This window comes from Aquarana catesbeiana, linkage group LG05 (assembly GCF_042186555.1).
Source record: "Aquarana catesbeiana isolate 2022-GZ linkage group LG05, ASM4218655v1, whole genome shotgun sequence".
NCBI lineage: Eukaryota > Metazoa > Chordata > Amphibia > Anura > Ranidae > Aquarana > Aquarana catesbeiana.
Window position 1 is genome coordinate 7,166,939 of NC_133328.1, and position 27,950 is coordinate 7,194,888.

Here is a 27,950-nt window from a genome sequence, read left to right on the forward strand (position 1 = left end):
GTGACTGGCGGCTCCCGTGTGCATGCGGAGGAGTGATGTCACTCAGCTTCGGCTAGTCACAGAGCCGGGGGTCCATGGCCCTGGAAGGAAAAGGAGGGAAGGTGGATGGGGCCACCATCGGGGACATCCCAGGCTCCGTTTGCAGGTAAGTGGCATATAATGGGCTAGTATGCGATGCATACTAGCCCATTATGCTTTTATTTTGCAGGGAACATCAGGTTTACTTCCTCTTTAATATGAAAGAAGGATTCTGATTGGTTGTTGTGAGAAACAAGGCGTTTTCTTGCATAGGTGCCTACAGCAAGTAATGTGCAGAACAGAAAAATTTGTTTAGTTTCGGATAGATTTGTTATGTTTACTAATTTTTGTTTTGTAGGATTCATTTCGGAATAAATTTTGTTTTGTTTCATTTAATTTAATTTGGTTCATTTACTAACGGATTTCAATCTGGGGCCCCCTTGTTAAAGGGGGTCTTCCAGAATCCGATAAGCTCCCCCACCCGCAGACCCCCACAACCACCGGCCAGGGTCGTTAGGAAGAGGTCCTTGTCCCCATCACCATGGTGACAAGGTGCTTTGGGGTGCCCTGCCCCAAAGCACCCCCCCCCATGTTGAGGACATGAGGCCTGGTGTGGTTCAGGAGGGGGGTTTGCGCCCTCACTCACCCCCCCCCACCTTACTTTCCTGGTCTGTCTGCATGATCGGATATGGGTCTGGTATGGATTTGGGGGGGGGGGGGGCCACGCCGTTTTTTTTTTTTTGGCTTAGGGTTCCCCTAAAACTCCATACCAGACCTGAAGGGCCTTGTATGGATTGGGGTGGGGACCCCACGCTGGGTTTTTTTTTTCTGAATTTTCTATTGCCGGCCTTCTTTTGTTTACATTTCAGCTGTCAGTGGAGAAGCCCGCTGACAGCTGGTGAGTCATCGGTTGTACCGGCCCCGCACCAGCTATTCAAATCCGAATTCCAATCGTTCTTAAAATTTGGAATTAGTTAGAATTAGTTAGAAAACGAATATACTAAACAAAATTAAAAGAATTTCAACTAAATTTGTTACTAATTTATTTGGAAATTCGCACACATCAGAATCTCTGAATAACCAAAAATTTGGTTTAAATTTTATATTCGGACCGAAACGAATTGCACATGTCTAGTAGGGATGAGGGTAACATCCCCAGAGCTGGCACTGGTACTGTCTATAAACTTTGGGGTGGGTATTCAGGAGCCGATTTCAGGAGGGCTTTTTGAAACATTTACTGGTCAAGAGCAGTGGTCTCCAAACTGCGGCCCGAGGGGCCAGATGCGGCCCTTTGCTTGCTTTTATGCGGCCCTTGGGGCACTATTTTTATCCACTGATACCAACAATGGGACATAATCCCCCCCCCCTTCCACTGACAAAGATGGGGCACAATTCCTCCCAACGACAGGAACGGTAGGGCCCAATGACACCAATGATGGGGCACAATTCCTCCCAATGACAACAATGGTGGGACGCTATTCTTCCTACTGACTTCAATGATGGGGGAATTGTTTTCTTCTAATGACATCGGGACCTTTTCTACTCCCTATGGCCACAGTCTGGCCCCCCTTAAAGTCTGAGGGACAGCAAACTGGGCCTTTGTTTAGAAAGTTTGGAGACCCCTGGTCAAGAGCATCAAATACATCCAACGCGTTTCGGGCAAAGGCCTCCTCTTCCTCAGGGCTTGAGCAGTGGATGTTTATTAGTATCGCACTGAGATGCAATAGAAAACCTATGTCAGGGCCTGATTGAAAGACTGTCATCTCGTAACGGCACTATGAACTGCCAGCTGGCACCATGTCTATGGAAGAGACCAAAACTACAGAACACCTCCCTCCTCCTATAACATGGATAGGGGTCTTTGTAGTCCACAATAAATATTAGAACAATGATGACTGGTAAGAGTGCAGCAAAAGGTAAAGAGCACAGGGAAGTTATCAAACATTTCCAGATGGATAAAAAGGTATTTTATTCTATAAATGGCGTATCTCACCGACGAGAAGGGGGACGGGAAGTTGATTGTTACAGTTTAGGGGAATCCCATGAATTGCAGAGGAAGGAGAAGCATTCATTTTGTTGGACTCGTTGGGGGGGGGGTCTATGTACAAAACGTTCATTGTGCGGATGTGACAAACGTTAGAAAATTTTTTTAAAAATGTACTGTGTTTTCTCTATTGCTGTATACGCATTTCCAATATCGTCATCGCCACCTAGTGGCCATAATGCTTTTTTTTTTTTTTTTTTTTTTTTACCTGATTAAAGTCATTTTTTTCATCTTTCCATCTATTAAATCTTCTGCCCTTGTTGTTGTTGTTTTAACTTTGGATAGTGAATTTTTTTTTTCTGCCAGTAAATCCCTTATACAGCCCACTTCCTGTTTCTTGTCTTGTTATTAGCCTTATGACATCATACACATTTCTCTCTCTCCTGCCAGAAAGGGAGGGGGGATGAGTCATAAGAGGGCCAATGAGAGCTGCAGAGCTGGAGGTGTGCCTCTGTGTAAATCCAGGAAGTGAACAGGCAGCAGCTTCAGCTGCCCACAGTTAAAATGGCTGCAGCCAGACTCAGTGGAGGGAGATTTCTGCAGCATATTTGGCAAGTACAGAATCACAGTATATATAAAATAATATGCAAAGTGGTTGGAGGGAAGCTTCGGAATGGCAAAGATGTTTTTATTACAAATTATGTGAGCAGACTGCAGCTCCTCTTTATGTTATTTATGGAAAAAAAATGCATTATGGACACTAGGTGGCGCTGACAATGTAGGAACTATATATATATATATATTAGAGAAAATGCAGTGATTTTTGTTCTAAATGGGCAGATGTCACATCCACACAACAAATGTTTTGTACATAAACTACATACTGTAAGTTTTCTGTATGGTGGACACACCCACACTAGGATCACAGTATACAGCAGGGATTTCCAAACGTTCTAAATAAAGGGTTGGTTTACTGTCCCCCAAACTTTGGGGGGGGGGGGGGCTGTGGCCATTGGGAATAAAAAATGTCTTGGCATCAGTGGGAGTAAACAATGCCCCATCATTGGTGTCAATGGGAGAAATGGTGCCCCATCAATGGTGTCAGTGGAAGGAATAGTGCCCCATCATTGGTATCAGTGGGAGGAATAGTGCCCCATCATTGGTATCAGTGGGAGGAATAGTGCCCCATCATTGGTATCAGTGGGAGGAATATTGCTCCATCATTGGTGTCAGTGGGAGGAATAGTGCCCCATCATTGGTATCAGTGGGAGGAATAGTGCCCCATCATTGGTGTCAGTGGGAGGAATAGTGCCCCATCATTGGTGTCAGTGGGAGGAATAATGTCCCATCATTGGTATCAGTGGGAGGAATAGTGCCCCATCATTGGTGTCAGTGGGAGGAATAGTGCCCCATCATTGGTATCAGTGGGAGGAATAGTGCCCCATCATTGGTATCAGTGGGAGGAATAGTGCCCCATCATTGGTGTCAATGGGAGAAATGGTGCCCCATCAATGGTGTCAGTGGAAGGAATAGTGCCCCATCATTGGTATCAGTGGGAGGAATAGTGCCCCATCATTGGTATCAGTGGGAGGAATAGTGCCCCATCATTGGTATCAGTGGGAGGAATATTGCTCCATCATTGGTGTCAGTGGGAGGAATAGTGCCCCATCATTGGTATCAGTGGGAGGAATAGTGCCCCATCATTGGTGTCAGTGGGAGGAATAGTGCCCCATCATTGGTGTCAGTGGGAGGAATAGTGCCCCATCATTGGTATCAGTGGGAGGAATAATGTCCCATCATTGGTATCAGTGGGAGGAATAGTGCCCCATCATTGGTGTCAGTGGGAGGAATAGTGCCCCATCATTGGTATCAGTGGGAGGAATAGTGCCCCATCATTGGTGTCAGTGGGAGGAATAGTGCCCCATCATTGGTGTCAGTGGGAGGAATAGTGCCCCATCATTGGTGTCAGTGGGAGGAATAGTGCCCCATCATTGGTGTCAGTGGGAGGAATAGTGCCCCATCATTGGTGTCAGTGGGAGGAATAGTGCCCCATCATTGGTGTCAGTGGGAGGAATAGTGCCCCATCATTGGTATCAGTGGGAGGAATAGTGCCCCATCATTGGTATCAGTGGGAGGAATAGTGCCCCATCATTGGTATCAGTGGGAGGTATATTGCTCCAAGGGCTAATTAAAAGCAAGTAAACGGCCACACTTTGGAGACCACTGCTGGTATAGTGGATCACAGGGGGGAACCGTATCCAATCACAGAGCGTGTTTTTCTTCACATTCGCAGGTTCCGTCGTGTTTCATCATCCAGATGCCGCGGTTCGGGAAGGATTACAAGATGTTCAGCAAAATTGCTCCCTCCCTGGAATTGGACATCACAGATCTGCTGCTCGATAGTGAGTTCCCGGAAGATGTCACTTCATTTGATTATCGTATATAATCGCTTTACAAGCTATTTTTTAAAAAAATGAATAAAGTAACTAAATAAAAATAAGCGGCTCAGGCTGCGATATTCACCTTCACAATATACTGTAGCATTCTGTGAACGCGTGCAAAATCACGCCGCACGAGCGTTAGCTTTTACCCCACACACCTCAGGCAGTTCATGTATTTCAATTTACACAAGGCTGTTGTGTAAATGCAGAATTAAATCCTGAGCTGACAACCCCCCCCCCCCCCCCCAGTAATTCATTTTCACCACTAGATGTCCTCAGTCTTCATGGTGAATTACACCTGGCATCATACAACCTGGAAGACTGAAGACATACAGGGAGTACAGAGTTCCATGGACCCGCCCCTGATAGGGTATCTCCTTGGCCATCTTGATTCACGGTGTAAGGGTGGTGTGTTAAGCCCATTGTCAGAGATGAAGAACTAACACTTCCAATAAATGGTTCTTCACATCCAGGGGGGACAGACTTCCCGATCAGGTGACCATGGTGATTGGCTGTTACAGTGGTCACATGGTCAGTAGCCCATCCTACCTGCTTCCAATTATGTCTAGAGACAGAGAGCTGCCTATGACAGCTCAGTCACTCTGCTGGGGGGCGCACTGTGAGCGCGATCAGAACAGAAGCTATAGCTGCCCATGGACGCCTATGTGCAGCATGTGGGTGTTTATAGCCCACCCTCTTTGCTGCCACACATATGTGTTACATGGGTGGCAGGGGGGGGGGGGGGTTAGTCAGTTTTATTTAACTTATTCCGCTCTCCACTTTCCTCTGATGCTTTGGGATGTGGGTGGGCCCCCGGGGTCCTGACTTACGATGCAGGACTGCTGCCCCTGCACTGTACTTCATTCATGACATCTGAGTGCGACCGACAGAGTGGCTTCACAAGCTTCATAAGCTTTATATATGGGGAGGAAGGGAAACTGATCACACAGATCTGTATAGAAGTGGGACTATAGAGATCTATATTGTTACATTGTGTCTCTCCATATAGAAGTGGAATTATAGAGAGATATATTGTTACATTGTGTCTCTCCAGATACCAATATAGAAGTGGGATTATAGAGATATATATTGTTACATTGTGTCTCTCCATATAGAAGTAGGATCCTGTGTATATACCATTATATAGAAGTAGGATCCTGCATATATACCATTACATTATGTCTCTGGCAGATCCCCGGGAGTGCATCGTGTGTGGACAATTGGCCGTCTTTGAATGTTCTGATTGTTTCAAGGATGACCTCCTCTCCCAGCAAGGCCTGAAGCAATACTGCAGCCTCTGCTGTCAGCAGGTAGAACACAATGGGTATCGTTATATTCAGTGTGAATTCTAATGTTTTATATTTTACCTTCCTGGAGTAACAATCTCACTTGTGATATGGACATTGGGGAGTGACATGGGTGTACTGGAGTGCAACTCACTGGTGACCTGGACAATGGGGAGCAAGCTGCGTTTACTGGAGTGCAAATCCCATTGATAGGGTGTGAATCTCAGTGGTGACATGGATACTGGGGAGTGAGGTGTATGGTGTAGATCTCAGTGGTGACCTGGATACTGGGGAGTGAGGTGTAGGGTGTAGATCTCAGTGGTGACATGGATACTGGGGAGTGAGGTGTAGGGTGTAGATCTCAGTGGTGACATGGATACTGGGGAGTGAGGTGTAGGGTGTAGATCTCAGTGGTGACATGGATACTGGGGAGTGAGGTGTAGGGTGTAGATCTCAGTGGTGACCTGGATACTGGGGAGTGAGGTGTAGGGTGTAGATCTCAGTGGTGACATGGATACTGGGGAGTGAGGTGTAGGGTGTAGATCTCAGTGGTGACATGGATACTGGGGAGTGAGGTGTAGGGTGTAGATCTCAGTGGTGACATGGATACTGGGGAGTGAGGTGTAGGGTGTAGATCTCAGTGGTGACATGGATACTGGGGAGTGAGGTGTACAGTGTAGATCTCAGTGGTGACATGAATACTGGGGAGTGAGGTGTAGGGTGTAGATCTCAGTGGTGACATGGATACTGGGGAGTGAGGTGTAGGGTGTAGATCTCAGTGGTGACATGGATACTGGGGAGTGAGGTGTGCGGTGTAGATCTCAGTGGTGACATGAATACTGGGGAGTGAGGTGTAGGGTGTAGATCCCAGTGGTGACATGAATACTGGGGAGTGAGGTGTAGGGTGTAGATCTCAGTGGTGACATGAATACTGGGGAGTGAGGTGTAGGGTGTAGATCTCAGTGGTGACATGGATACTGGGGAGTGAGGTGTAGGGTGTAGATCTCAGTGGTGACATGGATACTGGGGAGTGAGGTGTACAGTGTAGATCTCAGTGGTGACATGGATACTGGGGAGTGAGGTGTAGGGTGTAGATCTCAGTGGTGACATGGATACTGGGGAGTGAGGTGTAGGGTGTAGATCTCAGTGGTGACATGAATACTGGGGAGTGAGGTGTAGTGTGTAGATCTCAGTGGTGACATGGATACTGGGGAGTGAGGTGTAGGGTGTAGATCCCAGTGGTGACATGAATACTGGGGAGTGAGGTGTAGGGTGTAGATCTCAGTGGTGACATGAATACTGGGGAGTGAGGTGTAGGGTGTAGATCTCAGTGGTGACATGGATACTGGGGAGTGAGGTGTAGATCTCAGTGGTGACATGGATACTGGGGAGTGAGGTGTAGGGTGTAGATCTTAATGGTGACATGGATACTGGGGAGTGAGGTGTAGTGTGTAGATCTCAGTGGTGACATGGATACTGGGGAGTGAGGTGTAGGGTGTAGATCTCAGTGGTGACCTGGATACTGGGGAGTGAGGTGTAGGGTGTAGATCTCAGTGGTGACATGAATACTGGGGAGTGAGGTGTAGGGTGTAAATATCAGTGGTGACATGAATACTGGGGAGTGAGGTGTAGGGTGTAGATCTCAGTGGTGACATGAATACTGGGGAGTGAGGTGTAGGGTGTAGATCTCAGTGGTGACATGGATACTGGGGAGTGAGGTGTAGGGTGTAGATGTCAGTGGTGACATGGATACTGGGGAGTGAGGTGTAGGGTGTAGATCTCAGTGGTGACCTTGATACTGGGGAGTGAGGTGTAGGGTGTAGATCTCAGTGGTGACATGGATACTGGGGAGTGAGGTGTAGGGTGTAGATCTCAGTGGTGACCTGGATACTGGGGAGTGAGGTGTAGGGTGTAGATCTCAGTGGTGACATGAATACTGGGGAGTGAGGTGTAGGGTGTAAATATCAGTGGTGACATGAATACTGGGGAGTGAGGTGTAGGGTGTAGATCTCAGTGGTGACATGAATACTGGGGAGTGAGGTGTAGGGTGTAGATCTCAGTGGTGACATGGATACTGGGGAGTGAGGTGTAGGGTGTAGATGTCAGTGGTGACATGGATACTGGGGAGTGAGGTGTAGGGTGTAGATCTCAGTGGTGACCTTGATACTGGGGAGTGAGGTGTAGGGTGTAGATCTCAGTGGTGACATGAATACTGGGGAGTGAGGTGTAGGGTGTAGATCTCAGTGGTGACATGGATACTGGGGAGTGAGGTGTAGGGTGTAGATGTCAGTGGTGACATGGATACTGGGGAGTGAGGTGTAGGGTGTAGATCTCAGTGGTGACCTTGATACTGGGGAGTGAGGTGTAGGGTGTAGATCTCAGTGGTGACATGGATACTGGGGAGTGAGGTGTAGGGTGTAGATCTCAGTGGTGACATGGATACTGGGGAGTGAGGTGTAGGGTGTAGATGTCAGTGGTGACATGGATACTGGGGAGTGAGGTGTAGGGTGTAGATCTCAGTGGTGACATGGATACTGGGGAGTGAGATGTGCGGTGTAGATCTCAGTGGTGACATGGATATTGGGGAGTGAGGTGTAGGGTGTAGATCTCAGTGGTGACATGGATATTGGGGAGTGAGGTGTAGGGTGTAGATCTCAGTGGTGACATGAATACTGGGGAGTGAGGTGTGCGGTGTAGATCTCAGTGGTGACCTGGATACTGGGGAGTGAGGTGTAGGGTGTAGATCTCAGTGGTGACATGGATACTGGGGAGTGAGGTGCAGGGTGTAGATCTCAGTAGTGACATGGATACTGGGGAGTGAGATGTGCGGTGTAGATCTCAGTGGTGACATGGATATTGGGGAGTGAGGTGTAGGGTGTAGATCTTAGTGGTGACATGAATACTGGGGAGTGAGGTGTAGGGTGTAGATCTCAGTGGTGACATGGATACTGGGGAGTGAGGTGTAGGGTGTAGATCTTAGTGGTGACATGAATACTGGGGAGTGAGGTGTAGGGTGTAGATCTCAGTGGTGACATGAATACTGGGGAGTGAGGTGTGCGGTGTAGATCTCAGTGGTGACATGAATACTGGGGAGTGAGGTGTAGGGTGTAGATCTCAGTGGTGACATGAATACTGGGGAGTGAGGTGTGCGGTGTAGATCTCAGTTGTGACATGGATACTGGGGAGTGAGGTGTAGGGTGTAGATCTCAGTGGTGACCTGGATACTGGGGAGTGAGGTGTAGGGTGTAGATCTCAGTGGTGACCTGGATACTGGGGAGTGAGGTGTAGGGTGTAGATCTTAGTGGTGACATGGATACTGGGGAGTGAGGTGTAGGGTGTAGATCTCAGTGGTGACCTGGATACTGGGGAGTGAGGTGTAGGGTGTAGATCTTAGTGGTGACATGGATACTGGGAAGTGAGGTGTAGGGTGTAGATCTCAGTGGTGACATGGATACTGGGGAGTGAGGTGTAGGGTGTAGATCTCAGTGGTGACCTGGATACTGGGGAGTGAGGTGTAGGGTGTAGATCTCAGTGGTGACCTGGATACTGGGAAGTGAGGTGTAGGGTGTAGATCTCAGTGGTGACCTGGATACTGGGGAGTGAGGTGTAGGGTGTAGATCTCAGTGGTGACCTGGATACTGGGGAGTGAGGTGTAGGGTGTAGATCTCAGTGGTGACATGGATACTGGGGAGTGAGGTGCAGGGTGTAGATCTCAGTGGTGACATGGATACTGGGGAATGAGGTGCAGGGTGTAGATCTCAGTGGTGACATGGATACTGGGGAGTGAGGTGTAGGGTGTAGATCTCAGTGGTGACATGGATACTGGGGAGTGAGGTGTAGGGTGTAGATCTCAGTGGTGACATGAATACTGGGGAGTGAGGTGTAGGGTGTAGATCTCAGTGGTGACATGGATACTGGGGAGTGAGGTGTACAGTGTAGATCTCAGTGGTGACATGGATACTGGGGAGTGAGATGTAGGGTGTAGATCTCAGTGGTGACATGAATACTGGGGAGTGAGGTGTAGGGTGTAGATCTCAGTGGTGACATGGATACTGGGGAGTGAGGTGTAGGGTGTAGATCTTAGTGGTGACATGGATACTGGGGAGTGAGATGTGCGGTGTAGATCTCAGTGGTGACATGGATACTGGGGAGTGAGATGTAGGGTGTAGATCTCAGTGGTGACATGGATACTGGGGAGTGAGGTGTACAGTGTAGATCTCAGTGGTGACATGGATACTGGGGAGTGAGGTGTATGGTGTAGATCTCAGTGGTGACCTGGATACTGGGGAGTGAGGTGTAGGGTGTAGATCTCAGTGGTGACATGGATACTGGGGAGTGAGGTGTAGGGTGTAGATCTCAGTGGTGACATGGATACTGGGGAGTGAGGTGTAGGGTGTAGATCTCAGTGGTGACATGGATACTGGGGAGTGAGGTGTGCGGTGTAGATCTCAGTGGTGACATGGATACTGGGGAGTGAGGTGTAGGGTGTAGATCTCAGTGGTGACATGGATACTGGGGAGTGAGGTGTAGGGTGTAGATCTCAGTGGTGACATGGATACTGGGGAGTGAGGTGTACAGTGTAGATCTCAGTGGTGACATGAATACTGGGGAGTGAGGTGTAGGGTGTAGATCTCAGTGGTGACATGGATACTGGGGAGTGAGGTGTAGGGTGTAGATCTCAGTGGTGACATGGATACTGGGGAGTGAGGTGTACAGTGTAGATCTCAGTGGTGACATGAATACTGGGGAGTGAGGTGTAGGGTGTAGATCCCAGTGGTGACATGAATACTGGGGAGTGAGGTGTAGGGTGTAGATCTCAGTGGTGACATGAATACTGGGGAGTGAGGTGTAGGGTGTAGATCCCAGTGGTGACATGAATACTGGGGAGTGAGGTGTAGGGTGTAGATCTCAGTGGTGACATGGATACTGGGGAGTGAGGTGTAGGGTGTAGATCTCAGTGGTGACATGGATACTGGGGAGTGAGGTGTAGGGTGTAGATCTCAGTGGTGACATGGATACTGGGGAGTGAGGTGTACAGTGTAGATCTCAGTGGTGACATGGATACTGGGGAGTGAGGTGTAGGGTGTAGATCTCAGTGGTGACATGGATACTGGGGAGTGAGGTGTAGGGTGTAGATCTCAGTGGTGACATGGATACTGGGGAGTGAGGTGTAGGGTGTAGATCCCAGTGGTGACATGAATACTGGGGAGTGAGGTGTAGGGTGTAGATCTCAGTGGTGACATGAATACTGGGGAGTGAGGTGTAGGGTGTAGATCTCAGTGGTGACATGGATACTGGGGAGTGAGGTGTAGATCTCAGTGGTGACATGGATACTGGGGAGTGAGGTGTAGGGTGTAGATCTTAATGGTGACATGGATACTGGGGAGTGAGGTGTAGTGTGTAGATCTCAGTGGTGACATGGATACTGGGGAGTGAGGTGTAGGGTGTAGATCTCAGTGGTGACCTGGATACTGGGGAGTGAGGTGTAGGGTGTAGATCTCAGTGGTGACATGAATACTGGGGAGTGAGGTGTAGGGTGTAAATATCAGTGGTGACATGAATACTGGGGAGTGAGGTGTAGGGTGTAGATCTCAGTGGTGACATGAATACTGGGGAGTGAGGTGTAGGGTGTAGATCTCAGTGGTGACATGGATACTGGGGAGTGAGGTGTAGGGTGTAGATGTCAGTGGTGACATGGATACTGGGGAGTGAGGTGTAGGGTGTAGATCTCAGTGGTGACCTTGATACTGGGGAGTGAGGTGTAGGGTGTAGATCTCAGTGGTGACATGGATACTGGGGAGTGAGGTGTAGGGTGTAGATCTCAGTGGTGACCTGGATACTGGGGAGTGAGGTGTAGGGTGTAGATCTCAGTGGTGACATGAATACTGGGGAGTGAGGTGTAGGGTGTAAATATCAGTGGTGACATGAATACTGGGGAGTGAGGTGTAGGGTGTAGATCTCAGTGGTGACATGAATACTGGGGAGTGAGGTGTAGGGTGTAGATCTCAGTGGTGACATGGATACTGGGGAGTGAGGTGTAGGGTGTAGATGTCAGTGGTGACATGGATACTGGGGAGTGAGGTGTAGGGTGTAGATCTCAGTGGTGACCTTGATACTGGGGAGTGAGGTGTAGGGTGTAGATCTCAGTGGTGACATGAATACTGGGGAGTGAGGTGTAGGGTGTAGATCTCAGTGGTGACATGGATACTGGGGAGTGAGGTGTAGGGTGTAGATGTCAGTGGTGACATGGATACTGGGGAGTGAGGTGTAGGGTGTAGATCTCAGTGGTGACCTTGATACTGGGGAGTGAGGTGTAGGGTGTAGATCTCAGTGGTGACATGGATACTGGGGAGTGAGGTGTAGGGTGTAGATCTCAGTGGTGACATGGATACTGGGGAGTGAGGTGTAGGGTGTAGATGTCAGTGGTGACATGGATACTGGGGAGTGAGGTGTAGGGTGTAGATCTCAGTGGTGACATGGATACTGGGGAGTGAGATGTGCGGTGTAGATCTCAGTGGTGACATGGATATTGGGGAGTGAGGTGTAGGGTGTAGATCTTAGTGGTGACATGAATACTGGGGAGTGAGGTGTGCGGTGTAGATCTCAGTGGTGACCTGGATACTGGGGAGTGAGGTGTAGGGTGTAGATCTCAGTGGTGACATGGATACTGGGGAGTGAGGTGCAGGGTGTAGATCTCAGTAGTGACATGGATACTGGGGAGTGAGATGTGCGGTGTAGATCTCAGTGGTGACATGGATATTGGGGAGTGAGGTGTAGGGTGTAGATCTTAGTGGTGACATGAATACTGGGGAGTGAGGTGTAGGGTGTAGATCTCAGTGGTGACATGGATACTGGGGAGTGAGGTGCAGGGTGTAGATCTCAGTGGTGACATGAATACTGGGGAGTGAGGTGTGCGGTGTAGATCTCAGTTGTGACATGGATACTGGGGAGTGAGGTGTAGGGTGTAGATCTCAGTGGTGACCTGGATACTGGGGAGTGAGGTGTAGGGTGTAGATCTCAGTGGTGACCTGGATACTGGGGAGTGAGGTGTAGGGTGTAGATCTTAGTGGTGACATGGATATTGGGGAGTGAGGTGTAGGGTGTAGATCTTAGTGGTGACATGAATACTGGGGAGTGAGGTGTAGGGTGTAGATCTCAGTGGTGACATGGATACTGGGGAGTGAGGTGCAGGGTGTAGATCTCAGTGGTGACATGAATACTGGGGAGTGAGGTGTGCGGTGTAGATCTCAGTTGTGACATGGATACTGGGGAGTGAGGTGTAGGGTGTAGATCTCAGTGGTGACCTGGATACTGGGGAGTGAGGTGTAGGGTGTAGATCTCAGTGGTGACGTGGATACTGGGGAGTGAGGTGTAGGGTGTAGATCTTAGTGGTGACATGGATACTGGGGAGTGAGGTGTAGGGTGTAGATCTCAGTGGTGACCTGGATACTGGGAAGTGAGGTGTAGGGTGTAGATCTCAGTGGTGACATGGATACTGGGGAGTGAGGTGTAGGGTGTAGATCTCAGTGGTGACCTGGATACTGGGGAGTGAGGTGTAGGGTGTAGATCCCAGTGGTGACCTGGATACTGGGAAGTGAGGTGTAGGGTGTAGATCTCAGTGGTGACCTGGATACTGGGGAGTGAGGTGTAGGGTGTAGATCTCAGTGGTGACCTGGATACTGGGGAGTGAGGTGTAGGGTGTAGATCTCAGTGGTGACATGGATACTGGGGAGTGAGGTGCAGGGTGTAGATCTCAGTGGTGACATGGATACTGGGGAATGAGGTGCAGGGTGTAGATCTCAGTGGTGACATGGATACTGGGGAGTGAGGTGTAGGGTGTAGATCTCAGTGGTGACATGGATACTGGGGAGTGAGGTGTAGGGTGTAGATCTCAGTGGTGACATGAATACTGGGGAGTGAGGTGTAGGGTGTAGATCTCAGTGGTGACATGGATACTGGGGAGTGAGGTGTACAGTGTAGATCTCAGTGGTGACATGGATACTGGGGAGTGAGATGTAGGGTGTAGATCTCAGTGGTGACATGAATACTGGGGAGTGAGGTGTAGGGTGTAGATCTCAGTGGTGACATGGATACTGGGGAGTGAGGTGTAGGGTGTAGATCTTAGTGGTGACATGGATACTGGGGAGTGAGATGTGCGGTGTAGATCTCAGTGGTGACATGGATACTGGGGAGTGAGATGTAGGGTGTAGATCTCAGTGGTGACATGGATACTGGGGAGTGAGGTGTACAGTGTAGATCTCAGTGGTGACATGGATACTGGGGAGTGAGATGTAGGGTGTAGATCTCAGTGGTGACATGAATACTGGGGAGTGAGGTGTAGGGTGTAGATCTCAGTGGTGACATGGATACTGGGGAGTGAGGTGTAGGGTGTAGATCTTAGTGGTGACATGGATACTGGGGAGTGAGGTGTAGTGTGTAGATCTCAGTGGTGACATGGATACTGGGGAGTGAGGTGCAGGGTGTAGAGCTCAGTGGTGACATGGATACTGGGGAGTGAGGTGTAGGGTGTAGATCTCAGTGGTGACATGGATACTGGGGAGTGAGGTGTGCGGTGTAGATCTCAGTGGTGACATGGATACTGGGGAGTGAGGTGTAGGGTGTAGATCTCAGTGGTGACATGGATACTGGGGAGTGAGGTGTAGGGTGTAGATCTCAGTGGTGACATGGATACTGGGGAGTGAGGTGTAGGGTGTAGATCTTAATGGTGACATGGATACTGGGGAGTGAGGTGTAGGGTGTAGATCTCAGTGGTGACATGAATACTGGGGAGTGAGGTGTAGGGTGTAGATCTCAGTGGTGACATGGATACTGGGGAGTGAGGTGTAGGGCGTAGATCTCAGTGGTGACATGGATACTGGGGAGTGAGGTGTAGGGTGTAGATCTCAGTGGTGACATGGATACTGGGGAGTGAGGTGTAGGGTGTAGATCTCAGTGGTGACATGAATACTGGGGAGTGAGGTGTAGGGTGTAGATCTCAGTGGTGACATGGATACTGGGGAGTGAGGTGTAGGGTGTAGATCTCAGTGGTGACATGAATACTGGGGAGTGAGGTGTGCGGTGTAGATCTCAGTGGTGACATGGATACTGGGGAGTGAGGTGTAGGGTGTAGATCCCAGTTGTGACATGGATACTGGGGAGTGAGGTGTAGGGTGTAGATCCCAGTTGTGACATGGATACTGGGGAGTGAGGTGTAGGGTGTAGATCTCAGTGGTGACATGGATACTGGGGAGTGAGGTGTAGGGTGTAGATCTCAGTGGTGACATGGATACTGGGGAGTGAGGTGTAGGGTGTAGATCTCAGTGGTGACATGGATACTGGGGAGTGAGGCATGTGCTAGAGTGTAGATCTCAGTTGTCCCTTTTCTGCATATCATTATGTGTGCCGGAAATCAAAGACTTCTGGAAATGTGAATATTGAATATTATGGGTTCAGTGGTGTACCAGCAGGGGGGGCTGTGACAACCAGCGCAGGGAGAGGTGAGCTGTGACAAAATGCGGGGTGCCCGTGTGCGAACCATACCCGGGTGACTGACACCCAGGGCCGGCCGCCGCTTTCACATTGAGCCGCCTTTGCGGTGGAGAGAGACAGTGAGTGAGCGGGTGCTGGAGAAAGGATGGCAACTGCTGGACTTAACTTTTCAAGTTAACCAGCAGGTGATGGTTGCTAGGTGCTCCTAACAATCAATCTTTAGCATTGGTAATATGAAAAATTAACTCCAGCAGTTCCAGCCCTCTGTTCTGTGCTGCTGTGTCTCCACCTCTACATGCATGGGGTCCCGAGCTGGGGGGCCCGCAATGTGCAGGGGTGCCGAGCTGGCAGGGGCACAATGTGCAGGGGTCCCGAGCTGGGGAGGCAATGTGCAGGGGTTCTGAGCTGGGGGGGCACAATGTGCAGGGGTCCCGAGCTGGGGGGAAATGTGCAATGTGCAGTGTGCAGGGGTCCCGAGCTGGGGGGGGGCAATGTGCAGAAGTCCCGAGCTGAGGGGGGCAATGTGTAATGTGCAGGGGTTCAGAGCTTGGGGAGGGCAATGTGTAATGTACAAGGGTCTAGAGCAAGGGGGGGCACAATGTGCAGGGGTCCATAGCTGGGTGTGGGGGGGGGGGGCTGTGTAATGTAAAGGGTTCCAGAGGTACAGTTGTGGAGAGGGGGTACACATTAGAGACAAAGAGATATTGGGGGGGTGCAGAGGTATGCAGGGAGCACAGTGGGGTGTTTTTATATTTATATAAAGTTGGGGGGGGGTGCCATTTGCTCTAGGTACACCCCTGTATGGGTTACACGTCATTATGCCGTTTCTCTAGTGTGCCCACATCTAAAACTGCAGTTGATTCCATTTCTTTTCATTTTCTAGGCTCACAGCCATCACAAGCGAAAAAATCACATACCCATCCCTCTAAAGATCCCAGACACCTTCCTAAAAGCTCAGGGGACAAAGAAGATCCCTCGGGAGACTCTGGAACTGTTTGCTGTGCTGTGTATAGAGACCAGTCACTACGTGTCTTTCGTTAAGTACGGGGTGGAGAAGGGAAGCTGGATGTTCTTCGATAGTATGGCGGACCGATATGGTAATGAACCACTGAATGGCATATTTCACTTAAAGGGGTCTGATGGTGAGATCTCTACACGGAGGTCCCACTCCTCTATACCTGCTGTGGCTTGTGGGGTTTTCTTGATTTCCTTGCTTGGGCTAAGGGCTAAGATACAGAGCCAAGAAAACCAGGCAGGAGGCCTCACCAGTAAACCAAAAGATACAAGATGGCAGTGGGTGAGTCAGGCCCGCAGTGTGCACCTATAAATGAGCCATGCTTTCATTTGGATTTAAAATTTAAAGGTGTTCTCCAGGAAGGTGGTCTGTTCAGGAATTTGCATCCCTTAGTTCACTAGCTTCCAAAGGGGGAAACGAGGGCTGCATGAAATTTGAGCCTAAACAAAGGGATGAATTTTGGGTTTACTGCTACTATGGGTTTGATGCAGATCCTTTTTGTGCAAATATGCCCAGGAGAATTTTTTTAAACCATAATGCACTGCAAAGCCTTTGAACTATGGCAAGTAGGCTTGAAAGGGCCAATAAAAAGGCTTTTCGAAAAAGGCGTCTTCTCACACTGCCTTTTTATGCCTCTCTGTACAATAGTTAGCCTGTTAACCCGAAAAATGTGTGGAATTTAACAAGATTGCCTCCTTCCCCATAGAGTTCAGTGGGATCCATTGCTAAGTTCTGGTTTCCCAAATTTCAAACAGGATTCTCTGAAACCTTACCGAATTTGACCCGGGGAAGAGTTACCAACCCCCTACCCTGCAATAACAGTATGATTTTTTTTTTTGGGGGGGCATTCTGAAAATGGAATGGCTGTTCTTGGCACAAGAACTATGGTAACCAATATCTTTGAAGACTTTGGCTGGTTTTCCCCCCGGCAGCCAAGTCTTTGCTGGACTTCAGATCTCCGTGCCACCATTTTGGATTTGAGAGCCGCCTGTGACTTCATGATGTCTCACACGCCGCTCTACACTGTGCTTGCTTGAGGACTGGTAGTGCAGTAAAACTGAACCCGCAGCCTTGTGTAATGTGTCCCAGGAGGCTCTGGACAGGAGGAGGTTGGTCCGACAAAAGTCATGCTAGGAGAGGTTTGAGTGGGAAGCGAGTACCTGTCAAAAAGGTACCAGCTTCCCATAAATTAAAAAAAAAAAAAAAAAAAAAAAGCTGCAAATCTATTAGAGCCTGGAGAGAGAAATAAGATGAGCTGCCCTTCACTTCCTGAGTGAAGGGTATTTTAGATGAGTGAAGTATCAGTGTCAATAAGATCACGAGAGGAGGTGGCAAGGGAGCTAGAGAGAAGGACTTCTTGGGACAGAAATTATGTTAAGGAGTGCCCGAGGATGGGAGATTCTCTGGCGAAGTCCTGGAAGTGAGCATGGGAGGATGTGACAAGAGAGCTAAAGAGTGGGAGGTCTTGGGACAAAAATTAGGCTAGTAGTTCCAGAATATGGGTGAGGCTCTGGAGAAGTCCTGCAGTTGAGCATGGGAGGAGGTATTGGGACAGAAATTAGTTTAGGGAGTTCCATGGAAGAGGCTCTGGAGGTATGGAAGGAGGTAATAAGGGAGCTAGAGAGCAGGAGGTCTTGGGACAGAAATTAGTTTAGGGAGTTCCATGGAAGAGGCTCTGGAGGTATGGAAGGAGGTAATAAGGGAGCTAGAGAGCAGAAGGTCTTGGGACAGAAATTAGTTTAGGGAGTTCCATGGAAGAGGCTCTGGAGGTATGGAAGGAGGTAATAAGGGAGCTAGAGAGCAGGAGGTCTTGGGACAGAAATTATGTTAAGGAGTGCCAGAGGATGGGAGAATCTCTGGAGAAGTCCTGGAAGTGAGCATGGGAGGATGTGACAAGAGAGCTAAAGAGTGGGAGGTCTTGGGACAAAAATTAGTCTAAGTAGTTCCAGAATATGGGTGAGGCTCTGGAGAAGTCCTGCAGTTGAGCATGGGAGGAGGTGACAAGGGAGCTAGAGAGCAGGAGGTATTGGGACAGAAATTATTTTAGGGAGTTCCATGGAAGAGGCTCTGGAGAAGTCCTGGAGGTGAGTATGGAAGGAGGTAATAAGGGAGCTAGAGAGCAGGAGGTATTGGAACAAAAATTAGGTTAAGGAGTTCCAGAGCATGAAAGAGACTCTGGAGAAGCCCCGGAGACGAGCATGGTGAGCTAGCAAGCCAGGAGGTTTGGGTGGAGCGAAGAGAATATTTTGATTGTTATATGAGGCTAGGTGGGTGGAGGCAGAGTTGTGATGGGTTTGTATGTTGTTAGTATTTTGAATTGTATTCGTTGGGTGAGTGGAAGACAGTGGAGGGATTGGCAGAGAGGGGTGGCAGACACTGAACGGTAGTAAGGTCTGTAATATTTTATTGAAGTTATTGGACAATGATGATGCATTTCTATTTGTTCTATAGGGTTGTTCTTAATTTTCCCAGCCATAAATATAATTTGTTCCTATGGGAATTTCCAAATTCACTTTAAATGGAAGTCCTTGAACAGCAGAATCTTATCCTTAAACCCCTTGAGTGCTCACGGTTTAGTTTGTGTTTTATTTGCACTTTTGCAGTAAGGCCCACTCACAGGGCTTTCACATGAGTTTAATCGGCTTTAACCTTCTGCCATGTTGTCCTTGCAGGTAGCGAAAATGGCTACAACATCCCCCGAGTCACCCTCTGCCCAGAGGTGGCCACTTACCTGGCCTCTCCGCTGAAAGACCTCATCAACCAAAACCCCCGCGAGATGAAAGGTGTTGCCAAACGCCTCTTCTGTGATGCCTATATGTACATGTACCAGTCCAAGAGGATGGCGCTCTACAAATGAGACAGAATAACACCGCTCAGTGTTGCTTATCAGGAGGACCTTCTGGGAAAGTTGGAGGACATATAAGTGTGATGCAAGTCTGTTGAAAGCAACGTTATCCGCAAAGGGTTGTTAATCTGGAAAAAAACTAATGGATAGAAATCTTACCAAAAAATTGCTGCTTCTGTCAAAATAAGACTTATTGTTATATCGTTATAAATAAGACAATCATTAAGTCTGGATTTGCACTTGAAGTCCCTCCCTCCTACGAGCCACCATTCAATGTAAGTGCAGTTCCTGGACATCTTCAAGAAACAAGTTCACATTGGTAATGTTAAAGATACATTCTAGACTGTAAACAATGTATATTTGCCCATCTTAGTTAGCTCTGTTTATTCCCCTGACACTCTTCAACCTCTCAGGGACTCATAAGTGAGATCTCTGCCCTGAGTTCCCAGTTCTGTACAACTGCTGTCCCCTTTATGAGGGTTTCCACCATCCCTCCCCCGAGTTCCTGGGTCTCCACACCTGCTATGCCCTTTTGAAGGCTTCCCATCACCCCTACCCTGAATTCCTGGGTCTGCACACCTGGTGTGCCCATTATGAGGGGTTCTCACCATCCCTGTGCTGAGTTGCCAGGTCTGTACACCTGCTGTGTTCATTATGAGGAGCTGCCAACATTCCTTCCCTGAGTTCCTGGGTCTGCACACCTGCTGTGTCTATCACACAGGTTTCTCACCAGCCCTGCACTGAGTTCCTGGGTCTGTACACCTGCTGTGGCCATTTTCAGGGGTGCCCACTGTCTCTGTGCGGAGTTCCCAGGACAGTTTACCCACTATGTCCATTATGAGAGAATCTTATCTTCATTACACACACCTGCTGTGCCTGTTATAATAAGTCCCAACAACTCCTGTACTGAGTTCCTGGGACTTCGCACCTGCTGTGTGCATTATGAAGGGTTCTTGCCATCACTGTACTGAGTTCCCAGGTCTGTACACCCGCTGTGCCCATTATGAGGGGTTCCCACCATCCCTGTGCTGAGTTCCCAGGTCTGTACACCTACTGTGCCCATTATGAGGGGTTCACACCATCCCTGTGCCGAGTTCCCAGGTCTGTACACCCGCTGTGCCCATTATGAGGGGTTCCCACCATCCCTGTGCTGAGTTTCCAGGTCTGTGCCCATTATGAGGGGTTCACACCATCCCTGTGCCGAGTTCCCAGGTCTGTACACCCGCTGTGCCCATTATGAGGAGTTCCCACCATCCCTGTGCAGAGTTCCCAGGTCTAAACACCGTCTGTGCTCATTTTGAAGGGTTCCCACCATCCCTGCTGGATTTGCAAACTATTTAACACCCCTAGATGAGCAGAAAACTTATCACAGCTTCAAGATGGGGGAATAGAACCAGGAACTATAGCAGGGACATTTTGACATTGAAGTCTTCTTCAAGGGATACAGGGAACAGGCAAATGACTCTGCCTACACAATTCAACTTATAGCTAATATTTTAAAGTGGACCAGCCATTGCTGATCTCCTTCTGAAAAACCTGGCTGTTATACTGAGTCATTGGCTTCAATTAGGTAAAGTACATTATATGACAAGAATTATGTGGACATCTTCTAAATGATGGAGTTCAGGTGTCCCCAGTGAACAGTATTGTTAATATTACATCATACAAAGACATTTTAGTTATTTGTGCTCTTCCAACTTTGTGATAACAGTTTGGGTAAGACCCTTTATTGTCCCACCATGACTGGTCCCCTGTGTACAAAGCCAGCTCCATAAAAACATGGTGTGACCAGTTTGGTGTGTAGGAACTCTAGTGTCCTTCACAGAGCCCTGACTGCACATCTTTGGGATGAATTGGAAGGCCAAAGCTTAGTCTTCTCATCCAACATTAGTACTTGAACTCACAAATGGGCACAAATTCTCAAGCACTCAAATTTTCTGGAAATTCTTCCCAAAAGAGTGGAGGATGTTATAGTTGCAAAGCAGTGAGGAGGGGAGGGGTGTCAACTCAATATTAGTGGCCATGGTTTTGGAATGGTAAGTCCAACAAACACGTGAAGGTGTGATGGTTAGATGTCCACATACCTCTGTCCATATAGAGCTGTGGTCTCCAAACTACAGCCCTTTGCTCTAATCCAGCCCTTGGGGTACTATTTCACCCACTGATATGAGACACTATTCTGACAACTGATATCAGCAATGGAGCACCATTTCTTCCACTGACACCAAACAATGGGGCACTATTGCTTCCCTTAAAAACAAATGTGGTGATGTTTACTCCCACTGCTGCCAGGAAAATCTCCACCCCTGCTGGCCACAGTCTCCCCCCCCTCCCCCCCCAAAGTCTGGATGGCAATAAACTGGCCCTTTGTTTAGAAAGTTTGGAGACCCCTGATATAGAGTATAACATATGCAGCATATGTTATACACATGCATATGAAAACTAGAAATTATTACCTATATACTTGTTCTGGGTTACTGGTTTAAAGTATTGAAGCCGGGGATCAGCATGATGGTCAGGTATCTATTATTCAAAGTCAGCAATGGTGGTGGTCATGTTTCAGCCATTACTAGCTTCCCCTCAATGCTAATAGAGATAACGTCGCAGGATTGATATAGACTACAGTCAGTCTTACTATTTTACTTAAGTTAGGCTAGAGCTACATGGGCAATCTTTAATATCCTGCTACTGAGTGATTTATAAAGTAACTTCATCCGTAAGCCACCCCTTCCTTCAGCAATACCACCCCTCCAAAGCCTGCCTTTTTTTTTTTTTTTTTTTACAAAAAACTCTCGGTATGGTGACATCACAGACTCTTCCTCGTCTTCCTTGTAACAGCCCTTCCTTCTGGAGGAAGTGGCATTAACATGATATGTAAGTGGTGCTCAGACCAGTAGTATTATGTGATGATGTCCTCATAGGGGGCATGTAAAAAAAAAATAAAAAAAAGCCTGGGCTCACAGGAAGTGGGTTGAATGCCACTGGCCATCAATGAACCCAGAAGGGACCAGTGGCACTGGATGGAGGCAGAAGCCGGGGCACAGCAGTAGAGTGTGGAGTGATTGCAGGTCCAACCACAATCACCAGCCCAACATATGTTCTTGGTAATGACCCAGGGGGCCCCCAGCCCAAAACCCTCTTCAATCCGAATGGAGGATAAAATTGGATTTTCATACTCGCCATACAACCCTTTTTTTCATTTTTGTCCATTGAGGGGCACAGGAAGTCTTTGACCTTTGGGTTATACTGCCGCCTACAGGAGGATTGGACACTGACAAACAAAAAACTGTAGGCCAGCCCAGGATAATCCCTTCCTACGACCAACATGCCTCAGTTTTAGGGGCATGGTGTCAGGGTGTAGTTTTTAGGGATAACAACAGATGTAGAAAGGTGGGTGCCAGTCACTTTCAAAGCAGAACAAAATAATGTTTATTACTCAATGAAATTTCATGGAGAGATGGGTTTTGGGTCAGGACAGCCAAAAAAAAAAACAAGCAGACCCCCCCCACAAAAAACAGACAATAGTACAGAAAAGAGCCTAAGCTGTACCCAGCTTTCTGTACTTTCTTACCAATAGTGGTCTTCAATAGCAACCAAGAGTTACAGTAAATGCAGAAATTGACTGGATGAGACCATCTTGACACTTTTACAGGCTCTCCACAGTCCCCCCCTATGGCCGAGTAACCTATAGTACTTCATCTCAGGTCCTCGTCAGATCCTTCCCTGTCCTTTGACAGGCTCCAAATCACAGAGCCTTGAGCACATGGTTAGGCCTCAGGCTTCATGCAACACCTACCCCAGGTCATGGTGGAAGGGAGCGATCACGTGACCTCCACAGATATTTATACTCTCCCCCCAGCACGCACCATCGGCCAGGAAACTCCTACTGGTTGGCTAAGAGAAGTATAAATATTCCTAAACCATTTTTACCGTAGCTTATTATACCGATACCAGGAGGTACCAGTGACACCCGCTGGCAAAAGGGAGCAACTACAGCTACACTGGATTTAGGGAGAACCCAAATGATCAAAAACACTTGCCTACCACCCAGTATAGCTAAATTTAACTAGTAGCCCCTATTTAGGACAAGGTGGCTACACCGGTAAAGAGAGCTTGATCATAAATACAGAGGGGTGGGACCTTTGACTGAAAAAAAAAAAAAAAAGATTTTTTTGGTGAATATAAAAATCCTTTTTTTTTTTTCCTCCTCCATTGAGGGAACCAAGACGTCCTTCACCTTTGGGACATCCAAAAGCATTCCAATTGAGAGGTGAGGGTGGGAAATGCAGCAAACAATCACTAACAGGCCCAACCTAAACCATATAAAAACTGGGGACTGCCTGCAACTCCAAGGACCACCTGAAGGACCTTACAACCGAAGCTAGAATCTGATGAGGCTGCAGCCTTCACCTGATGGCAAAGAAACGTGAAAAGCCTGGGTGGTAAGCCTAACATAGGGAACTGATGCTGGAGGATCAACAAAAATGGCAGCAAAAAAATGAGGTTAGACTTTTCCCAGCAGAGCTGAAGATAAGACATCCATCCTTCTAGGACACTAGTGAAAAAACTGAGGCATGCTGGGAGAAGAAGGGGGTTATCAGGGACTTGCCAACAGTGTGTTGTTTTTTTTTGTGTGAGTGTCCAATCCTCCGGTAGGTGGCAGTATAACCCAAAGACTTCCTGTGTCCTTCAATGGTCAAGAAAAGATTTCACACATTTCATGGTTCACCTGGACAGAACAATGTTCCCCTACAGCTGATCCAATGCCTGTAAATGAATAATATGGTGGGACATGGTCCGATCCCGAGAGACATGTCGCAGAATTCCGGTACTTTATGTCTCAGGAACTGCTTGCACTTGCCCAGGACTGTCTGGGAGGTTCTGAATGGAGGTAATGTTGCTCTTTATGATGACATTTTTCTACATTTAAAGAGAAGCTACAGTGTCTTTTCAGCGAGTACAGAGATTCGGCGGTTGTAATGTTTTTGAAAATGTATCTTTCTATGAATTAAATGCTGTTCCATATTTTTTTGACCAAATTTTGTAGATGCTTCATCTAGTGCCTAAATGTGGTCAGCTAACCCCACATCTGCTGAGGTCAAATAATCACACAATGGGGGGAGATTTACTAAACCTGGTGTACTGTCTACACTGGAGGTCCGCTAATTGCAGATCCCTGGTCTACATTGTAGCCAATCAGCTTCTAACTTCAGCTTGTTTAATTAAGCTTTGATAATAAAACCTGGAAGCTGGTTGTTGGTTGCTATTCAGAGTTGCAATGGATTTTTGCATGTTCCAGTTTTAGTAAATCTCCCCCACAGTGTCTGTCTCCTGCAGTCAGTCTGAGCAGACTTGGAAGCATAGGGGTGTGCTGGGTGTGCCTGGGCACATCCTACTCACCCTGTGCGGTGCCAATTCTCCCTGCTTCCTGGCGTCCCCCGCCTCCACCCTGCAGAGCTGCCAGCTTCCTTCGTCTTCCCTCCCACCAGCTGCTACTGGGGATGTTTCAGGATGGATGAATGAACACAGTGAGTGATCTGTACCGATCTCTCCTGTGTTCATTCTTAACTGAAGCATAGTAAACTATGTTTACTATGCTTTAGTTAGTGAATGAACAGGAAGCAGCTCAGCAAAGAGCACTTCCCATTCCCAGTGCAGCTGAGGCCGTAGAGAAAGGGACTGGGGAAGCTCTGTTCTTAGTCCCTTTCTCTTTGTTTAGATCAGGGATATGCAATCAGCAGACCTCCAGCTGTTGCAGAACTACAAGTCCCATGAGGCATAGCAAGAACCTGGCAGCCACAAGCATGGCACCCAGAGGCAGAGGCATGATGGGAGACACTGCATATGTAATAAGCCAATACAGATGCTCCATATATAATCGGAAACTACACATTGAAACCAAATTTTATATACATTGATAAGATTATTTTTCATTAAGCTGATCACATGTACAGTATATCTAATTAAAAAAAAAAAAAAGACTCGTGTTTCTCTTTAATATCTCAGGGTAAAGATTTTCAATGTGCAATGCATTCAATAAATACAAAAAAAAGAAAACAAGGAAAGGAGTTTTTTTTTTCATCTTTTTTTTATTAAGAGTAATTTTGTCACAATTCTTCCAGTTTAATGTCCAGCAATGCCAACACCGGGCTCTTTTCTTCCATAAATACATTGTTTGCGCCACAGCCATTCAACATGGCGACTCTTTGTCCCCCTACCTGGCAATAAGGCACTCCAGTGTAAAACTCGTGGCATCCTACAGTCCACATCTGAGGTCTATAAGGCACTCCCAGGGTGAAGCCACCCAGTCCCAAGCCAACACCGACCTCCCGGTTTACCGAGAGACCATGGGATGGTGCGTTGGGACTAGTAGTTCTTCAAGAACTGCAGTCTGCCCAAACCTGACTGATAAGATGTTTCACATTTACTGAGTCCGCTAGAGCATTCCCTCGTTTGGGGTCCCCAACCTTTATCACTATTCACAAAATATCTGGTGGTGATCTTACCGAAGCATGGCTCAGTATTTTTCAGCTGATATTATCAGAATTAAAAGTCTTTGAGCTGAAAGCTAAAAATTCTGCCTAACTCATTCCCCTTATCAAGTTCTCCAACAAAAGTAAAGACCTCAAATGCACATGAACCCAAATTCCTATTGGACACACCGACATTACTAAGCCTATCTCACTGGGCCACCTGTCCTGTAAGTCAGGTGCCAAGGCTAAGCAAAGGCTTGTTCCATGTCTCAAACGGCTTTATTGACCCAAACAAACATAAAGCCCCACCTGGAACCTTCCTCCAACACATTTCACCAAATAAGGATTAAGCTCAGTAAAATGCATCGGTCAGAGGAGGTCATGTGTATTTGCCAAGATCAAAAAAGTTACTTCCCGTGCCAGTCGCCAAATTCCCATTGTTTGGTCAGCTTAAGACCAGATGGCGTTTACATTGTCCAACACTGTGGCATCCTGTGAAATAGCTCAGATCCACCAAGTCCAAACGGAGAATATTGCCCACCTTGGGTGATGAGCAGAACCTGCTTTTTTAGGGACTCTCTTGCTTGCTACCTGCTCTTCACTACGCTCTCCTTCCAACCCTTTCACTTGTTGGAGCTAGGATACATACCCTGAATTTCTGGTCTTATGACTCCCATCCTCCAATGTTGAAGTGATGGGTCCAGTGCCGTCACATTGAGGCAGGAAAGGCCCTCAGCCTTGGGTAAGCTCCAACCAGACCAAGAACTTACACACAGCTTTTCCTCATGGCTCTGGCTTGTTAATGGAGTAGTGGTGGAGTGCGTGGGAGGCAAGTACGAGTAGTAGTTGGGGCATGCTATCAATTAGTTACTTACAGGGCCGGGACAACAAGTGGGCAGGAGGGAAACCTGCCCTGGGCGCAGATTTGCAAGGGGGCAAAAAATAGGCACAGAGTGGTACACTTATTTTAAGGCATTTATTACCAGTTGGGGAGAGAGGTACACTTCTGGATCCTTGCCCTGGGCACTGGAGGAACCTGTCCTTGTAATGGTTACTTAGTTACTTGCCCTCAATGGGTACAGGTTTGCTTTATTAGCTTTTTAATTAAAAATGAAAGGTCTACTTATTAGCTAGTTCCTCAATATCCTGAATAAAAACACAATGATAAAAAAATTAAAACAAAAAAGAAAAAAATACCTCACATCTGACTTTCTGTGTGCACGCATGTTCTTGTGATATTTTGGCTCCTCTGCTCTCCTAGAACCCAGGAAGAAGACCCAACAACATCACCCTAACCTTGGTGAGCACACCAGAAGCTGAGGTGTAGGGTGAGTAATTTTGGTAAATACATTGACCTTATATAAAAATGCAAGGTTTGCTTTAGGTTGGATATGTCCGTATTCTAAATGCCTGGGCCAAGTCATGCAATATTTTACAGGATGCCACAAACTTATATCGGTCTTGGGAAGACCATTCGGTGGGAAGGTGGATACAAATACATGATGAGGTCTGTGCTAATGCTGGGGAACTGGATTGTGCGGTGGAACACAGGGTCTTTGCAATCGAAAAAAAAAAATTTGGTGTCAATACATTGTCTACCCGTGAGTTATAAAATATGAGGAGATCAACTTATTGCTACTACCCATAATCCTCTACCAGAGGAGGAGCTAATTTGCACTTTCATTGATGGCTCAGAGACCATTTTTGAACAGATTTCTGGAGCTCTGAGAAAAACACTCACTAGAAGCCTGGAAAACGTCGGAGGGGGCAACAGCTGGTAGACCCATCAACATCAATAAAAAAAAATTTATAGCAGAAGCTAAAAAGTGGAAAATTGTATCTAATACCGCAATTTTCCATTCCTGGCGCCAATCTGTGGCAGTACACATGTGGTAGTAGCCCCGCCTACTTCCACCCAAAAGACCAGTGCCAGTACTTTCGATAGCTGCAGCCCAGCCATATAGTGAGCCCTTGGAATTAACTTTATGAATGAACTGTTGTTTGGGCATTAACTTTTTATAACTTTGCACTGGTCTTGTGGGTGGAAGTAGGCAGGGCTACTACCACGTGTATTCTGCCATGTTGGCACCAGAAAAGGAAGTTTTCATAAATAGGTAATAGAATTGTGATCTCCTGCTGTTGTAGCTTTTTAGTGGTTTCAGCAGTTTTTCACCAGGTGGTTTGGAAGGTATATGACGGAAAGTGACCGTGTCCTGCCGTCTCCACCAGCTTCATTAATCACCGCATCCTGCCGTCTCCACCACCTTCACCAAAATACAGAAGAGGGACGGCAGGAAAAGACCAAGTGCCCCATTGAGTCTGGCTCTTTTAAAAAAAAATGTTTGGGTTTCTTTTTAACCTTTTGGTTAAGTATAGATCTCGGTTTATTCCAACCATGT

The 27,950-nt window shown here is 47.7% G+C and overlaps 1 protein-coding gene and 1 long non-coding RNA gene across 9 annotated transcripts in view; both read left to right on the forward strand.

The window, feature by feature from the left end:
* The window catches only part of LOC141144061 (ubiquitin carboxyl-terminal hydrolase CYLD-like), a 70,757-nt gene extending 43,396 nt beyond the window's left edge, over window positions 1-27,361 (forward strand). For 2 of the 3 annotated variants that reach the window (XM_073629420.1, XM_073629421.1), the window contains 4 exons: window positions 4,296-4,404; window positions 5,635-5,753; window positions 16,102-16,315; window positions 18,906-27,361. In XM_073629420.1, the coding sequence (XP_073485521.1) occupies window positions 4,296-4,404; window positions 5,635-5,753; window positions 16,102-16,315; window positions 18,906-19,090 (627 nt within the window). In that variant the 3' untranslated portion in view covers window positions 19,091-27,361. The remainder of the gene's footprint in view (window positions 1-4,295; window positions 4,405-5,634; window positions 5,754-16,101; window positions 16,316-18,905) is intronic. The other variant, XR_012244341.1, reaches the window with a different exon arrangement.
* LOC141144062 (uncharacterized) lies at window positions 5,793-15,212 on the forward strand. 6 transcript variants are annotated; one of them, XR_012244346.1, is made up of 5 exons: window positions 5,793-6,580; window positions 6,673-6,948; window positions 7,172-7,217; window positions 9,380-11,166; window positions 13,697-15,212. It is a non-coding gene; the product is annotated as an uncharacterized lncRNA (long non-coding RNA). The 6 variants fall into 6 exon arrangements; XR_012244345.1 differs by having other exon boundaries at window positions 6,673-6,810; window positions 6,903-7,217; XR_012244344.1 differs by having other exon boundaries at window positions 5,794-6,580; window positions 6,673-7,217; window positions 9,380-10,207; window positions 10,254-11,166; window positions 13,697-15,211.
* Window positions 27,362-27,950: the final 589 nt, after the last annotated feature.